Source organism: Telmatherina bonti (genome assembly GCF_933228915.1).
Source record: "Telmatherina bonti genome assembly, chromosome: 2".
Taxonomy (NCBI): Eukaryota; Metazoa; Chordata; class Actinopteri; order Atheriniformes; family Telmatherinidae; genus Telmatherina; species Telmatherina bonti.
The window spans coordinates 31,851,380-31,857,763 of record NC_136620.1 but is presented as its reverse complement, the minus strand read 5'-3'; the positions used below and the strand labels follow the sequence as shown (position 1 = coordinate 31,857,763).

Here is a 6,384-nt window from a genome sequence, read left to right as displayed (position 1 = left end):
TACTGACATCTTCAGAAGTTGAGTGAATGTGACTAAACTGGTCTTTTATCTCACGGAGAAGAAAATTTCCCAGATTTCAGCATTTAATCTGATGAGTTCAGTGCTTTTGTAATTTACAAATACAATGGTCAACACTGTGAAATTAACTTGTAATAAACCAGATTTCCTTTATACCATTAACGCCTCTATTTTAAAGGTCATCTGCTGCAGTGTTATTGTCAGTACTGTCAGTAGTATAATACAGTAAAACTAGACATGAGTTTTTACAGTTATAAACAGCTCATGAAACATTTAATATATAAAACAACCAGAGAGGCCTGCCTCAAGCTGTTCTACCTAACTGAGGCCTACTCTCATCATTAATGTTGACCCTGCTGATCTGCATGCACCTGCATCTAAGCACTAATCTCTCAGAAGTACATTCATCTCCCTCCACAAACAAGAAGCTTTACAGAGGACAGAAACCAAGAATAACCCCCAGTCAAAGTCGGATAACCCCTCACCCAAAATCCCACAGCACACACAATCAGCCAAAACAACCTATAACCCTAATCCAGGATCTGTCTGTACACTTCTTAACAGACTGTGGCGTGTCTATACTCAAACTAGACAGAGGACAGCTGCACTTAAGGTGCCGCTTAAGGTTTGAGGTTGAGTAAACTGCAACATCAGTTTGATTTCTGCTTGTTTTTAAGTCACAATAATCAGTAACAACTTATTGTTTTTTCTGTATAAAGTGTTATTTAGTCTTTGTGCTTCTGCTCCTTTGTACAAGTTCAAACACTGCAGTTTCAGTTTTTATTGTATGTCAGTTGTCAATAGAAATGCATGAATGCACTTTATCGTCCTTACAATAAACGTTACTTGAATTTTAATTATGTGCTTGTTGGAAATAAGAACGAATGAGTCAGTTTTGTTGTAGACAGCCAGCTGTACTGCCTCTTCATGTTTTAATATGCCTTTGTCTTTGTGCTACAAGTGTCCTGTTGTAAAAAAAAATCTTTTCTGTTTTAATCTTCTAACCGTGTTTTCACAGTGGCAACGCTGTGTAATAAAACCTTAACAGTAGTTTTATATGACAACAGCTGTCTGAGGGATGAGTGTGACCTTTTTATATGAATATATGTGGTTTATGACTTGAAAATTTGTCTCACACTGTGTTGGTAAAAGTAGCAGTGGGAGAAGAGATACCTAGGCCAGTTTATCCAGTATATCCATCTATGGTTCCTCATGACAGATTCAAAGCTGCCTTCAGGACAGCTGGAAGTTGAGTGTGAGATCTTCCCAAATCCATGTGGAAAAAGCTCATTTCTTCACAGTGGGGCAAACAATCAAAAAAATCTTAACCTTATAGAAGCAACACACTGATTACTCAGGAAGAAACAAAGACTTGCTTCAAGGTGTCAAAATATGCCACGTTTTTGTTACTGTCTCACAAATTCACAGTTGTATCTGGATTTTAAATGTTTTAGATGAAAGGCAACTGGCCCACTTTATATGATCCACATCAGATATCTTGTCATAGTGGCTGTTATCTTCTTCTTCCTTTTTGTTTTGTGTGTTAAAGCTTGATTTGAATATAAAAAATTTTCAATGTTACAAACTACAAAGTGAGAACAAGCAATGTTTAAATAATCATTGGTTGCTTGTCAATGTAAAAACTACTGGCTCTACAGAGTGGGCATGCAAATTTCATACCAATATAATTCAGTTCCTTCTACAGCTATCCATGAATTTTCTGTTCTGCCCTGAGTTGTGGACGGGCTGGGCCTATCCCAGATCCCACCAGGTGACAGGCAGGGTTCATCCTGGATATCTTTCCAGTCCATCACAGGGTCAACACAGATATAGACTAGAAATTATAGCCAAGCACATGACTTTTCACTCCTAAAATCACCAATTAACCCAAAGAATTGATCCTTGGACTGTAGAAGGAAGCTGGGCAACCTGGAGAGAGTCCATGCATACACAGGCCTAACATCAAATGTCACACAAAAAGGCCCCGGCTGAAGTTCAAACCAGGAACTTCCTGCTGGGATGGGATGGCACCAGTCCTTATGTTTAATGCAACTGCTTGGTTTTGTTGTTGTTGTCACATTGCATTTGTTTGTTTGTTGTGTTTACATGCCCTGTAAATGCCTCCCAAGATCCATCATCTGCACCAATGTGGAAATTCAATGGAGTACAGGGCAGTTTCCAAAGGGACCAATTAGGGTTCGATTGAGCATCTAGCACACTAGCTCAGATAAAAATCTCATATTAGAGTTTTTTTTTATTTTTGCTGTTGCTTTCTATCTTTTGTCCAGTGTGTGAGAACTTATAAGTAAGGCCCAACAACATGTGTAATGGTGGCAAATTAACTACTTTACATAATACATCATCATCACCACAGACAGACATAGAAATTACACAGAAGATCCAACCCTTTCAAATATTTGCTGATTTTGTTTGCTTTCATTCTCTGACCTCTCATGTAGAGAAACCAAGAGCCAGACATTAAAGGCAGTGATTACATTACATCACAAATAAACATGAAAAATGTCTCTATCCATAGATTCAATGTAAAAAAGAGTCAGGGGGGGCTACTTGGACCTATGCTGAGGAGGGAGAATGTTTCATGGTTGTGATACAGCCAGCTGAGAATACTGGGTCACTGACTTGCTACTGTTAGAAGTGTTTGGTCAACTTTATCTTTGTCTGTGTTTGCATGTGTTTGAACCAGTTCGTCCAGAGAATCAGAACATCTGATAACTCAGGCTGTTGTGTGCACAAATGCATCAATACCCAGAAATCCTACGTATGGAAGTGGGTTTGGTTTAATTTTTGTGGGATTTTATAGAAGGCAAATTAATTTACACAATGAATACAAAAAGTTTCCTACCTGCAAATGTGAAAAAATGTGTGCGTGCATTCAATAATCTCAATAAAAAACAAATGTGGAATGAAGAATTACTGAGTCATTCCAAACAGGTTAAAACAGGTAATCTGCTGATTATTGAAAGACTCTTCCTGTCATGTACACACATGCGAACACGGTCACACAAAAACAAGGCCAACGTTCAACAGAGGGTACCCCATCGGGTCAGGTATGGTTAAAGTGTGACTGAACATTGGTGTACACTTAATGAGAATGTTCCAAGTCAAACACAGTATAGTTTCAACCAGGGGGATATATTTAGGCAAGAAAGCAGGCAGTCCCTTCCAGAGGACTAACACACCTTAGCACAACAGCTGTGGAGACTTCACCTGTCAGCCATGAGGATTGTCAACATTGTGAGTGTAATTCTTACACATTTCAACTTAACTTTTGAAAGAAGTCTAAAAATGCTTCCTCTTATTGCAGGGTCCAGACCCGTCTCTGGCTTATCGGCCAAATTTGGAGAATTCTGAAACCAAGGAGAAAGAAGACTATAGAAACTTTGAGGTAATTCAAAGTTTTTTTTTCATCCAAGAAGAAGTAGGTAATGTGACATTTTGCTGCATGCGAAAAGCTTGGAATATATCTTGGGAATGGTATATATATATATATATATATATATATATATATATATATATATATATATATATATATATATATATATATATATATAAAGAAATAAATAATTTCTTTTAAAGATCATAGTGAGACCTAAATGTTTTTTATGGCAGGGAACTATGTCAGTCCATCATAACTAATAATGATCATTTTATTTGCAGCTTGAGCTCATATAAAATTATTTATACCACAGCTTAAAATATTGCAAGAAATATCCTACAATATAACTACGGTATTGTGTCACCCATTATAAGTGTAATGGGTGATGTCATTTTACAGTTTTCTTGAAAGTGCTGCAGATACTGATAACTGTCATTTATGTTTATATATTCAGCAAACTAATACTTTGGTTTGCAGATATACAACAAGAGTGAGTGAAACATTCACAAACCTGAAAAACAGACACACACACAAGTAAATGAAATTATTAGAATAATAAAAAAAATATGGTTATGGTATTATTAAAAATACGAAATAGCTTCCAGATATGTCTAAATCATTAAATAGGCATGCACACATGCACCGTTATTACTCATTTGAGAACATTAAGATGGGAAATTCGGCATCTCTGCTCAGATCATTCTGTTCTTTTGCAAATTAATTGTAAAATAATACCACAACACATTTAAGATGGCTTGATATGCTGAGGAGAGACTTCACCTTAACAGCTTCTCTAATCCATAGTGTTGTCAGATACCAGAAGGCCTTGGTGTAACAAAACCTTTTTCTCTTAATTTCAGTCATTTATAAGTATTTTCATTATTACACTGGTGCACACCGTATGTGTGTGTTTTTCAGAGTGGAAGTCTATTCAGCCGTGTCTTCAACACATACAGCCTGATGCACACCAACCAAACACTTGACTTTGTGATGCAAAAGGTAAGCTAAACTAGAGCAAACGCAGCAGGTAAAAGATTAATCATGCCAAGTTATATGAGAAATAATCCTTCAATGAATCACCCTGATTTAACATTTTCTTGTTTGGTCAGAATTTACAAGCAGCAGAGTCAAACTGGCCGAACAAAACAACAAAATGTAAACCGCCAGTAGAAGGAAAAACTAATCATGGTCACAAAGAGTTTCTATGATATTTGAGCTATTTATATTTCTTGACAGGCTTTACAGAAAATTAGAGGCGTTTCCACACATTTGAGTGCTTGCATGATACATGCACCCAATGAGCCTTGTGAATAAATGCTGACAACTGCAAACCTGAAGCTTTAATGCTTGAAATTTCACCAGAATAAAATGTTTAGTTTTTTTAGGTGTCTAGTTAGAGATAAACCGTCCCTCAGTAACACAGTAACCTCTTTGCAGCACTCTGAATGGACTCAGTGCAACCACACACAGATGGGAATGATGAACGCCATCATGGCTCTTGACCAACTGGTGGATGAGTCTGATCCTGATGTGGACTTCCCTAACTCCTTCCACGCCTTCCAGACTGCTGAAGGCATCCGCCAAGTCCACCCAGATAAAGGTACATTACAGTGAGTCAGAAAGAGATCACAAGTGCAAATCTAAGGCGGGTAAATAACTTAAGTCACTGTCCCTCTTAGACTGGTTCCAGCTGGTGGGTCTAATCCATGATGTTGGGAAGATCATGGCTCAGTGGGATGAACCCCAGGTGAGACGTCTGGAAATTATGACTAAAATAAAGGTGTAAATTCAGAGCTGCTTTGTCACTAGAGAGCACTTTCTGTCTAAATGTGTTGTGTGTGTTTGTGTGTTCTGCAGTGGGCTGTCGTGGGCGACACCTTCCCTGTTGGCTGCAAATTTCAAAACTCAATTGTGTTCAGAGACAACACTTTCTTGGATAATCCGGATGAGAAAAACCCAAAATACAAGTTGGTTTTCTCATGTTGCATCATAAAAACCTTCTATGAATGAAACTCATAACAAGGTAATAATATTACTGCCTGGAGTACAGCCACTGACTGCACATTCCCTTTTTAGTACTGAATATGGGATGTATGAACCAAACTGTGGCCTTGACAATGTCCTCATGTCCTGGGGCCATGATGGTAAGAAATGCCGACACAGTCATCTTACACACCCTGCTGAATACACTCCCAAGTTTTCTGAGTGTTTCTGATCTCCTGCATTGGTGTGTTTAGAATACCTCTACAGAGTTCTGAAGTTCAACAAGTCCTCCATCCCAGAGGAGGTGAGTTTATCCTGATTTCAACTAGTTCTTAATATTTCTTTAGTAATTTACTTCACAGCTGTTAAATGCATCAGAAATAAAAATGTCAAAAGCAACTGTAAGACATGAAGAACAGCGTGAAACAGAAAACAGTAGCTTTTCCTTTACATTCTGCTACAAACCCAATTTTTCTCATTCTTTTTAGGGATTGTACATGATTCGCTTCCATTCCTTCTACCCCTGGCACTCTCATGGAGATTACATGCATCTGTGTAATAGCAAAGACCTGAGCATGCTGCCCTGGATCAAAGAGTTCAAGTAGGTACCCTCCTGTCCTAAACCTACCGAGTCCTTTTTCAGGTCATCCTAATCGATGCCTAAATATAAACTCTCTCTACAGCAAATTCGACCTGTACACAAAAACCACCGACCTGCCCAACATCGAGGAGCTGAAACCGTACTACCAGTCTCTGATTGACAAGTACTGTCCTGGAATACTACAGTGGTGAAACTGCAGAGAAATTGCCAAGAGAAATCAGCAGAGACACGATTACCTTGTTGACTTGTTAATGACTTAATGTATTGCTTTATTGTAACACATAAGCTGGACTTAGTGCTTCCTGTACACATATTATCGCTTAATATTTTTATTACCTTGTAATGTCTGCTGTAATTATCTCTTTGAGCTGTGACATTTTAGTGA

At 38.0% G+C, this 6,384-nt stretch overlaps 1 protein-coding gene across 1 annotated transcript; it reads left to right on the top strand.

Annotated features, from left to right (window-relative positions):
• Positions 1 to 3,255: 3,255 nt before the first annotated feature.
• On the top strand, positions 3,256 to 6,190 carry miox (myo-inositol oxygenase; the record flags this gene model as incomplete). The annotated part of the gene is made up of 10 exons (XM_079259341.1): positions 3,256 to 3,273; positions 3,344 to 3,424; positions 4,334 to 4,414; positions 4,853 to 5,015; positions 5,095 to 5,162; positions 5,273 to 5,382; positions 5,492 to 5,559; positions 5,653 to 5,702; positions 5,887 to 5,999; positions 6,082 to 6,190. 10 exons carry the CDS (start codon positions 3,256 to 3,258, stop codon positions 6,188 to 6,190), a joined length of 861 nt encoding a protein of 286 aa, XP_079115467.1.
• Positions 6,191 to 6,384: the final 194 nt, after the last annotated feature.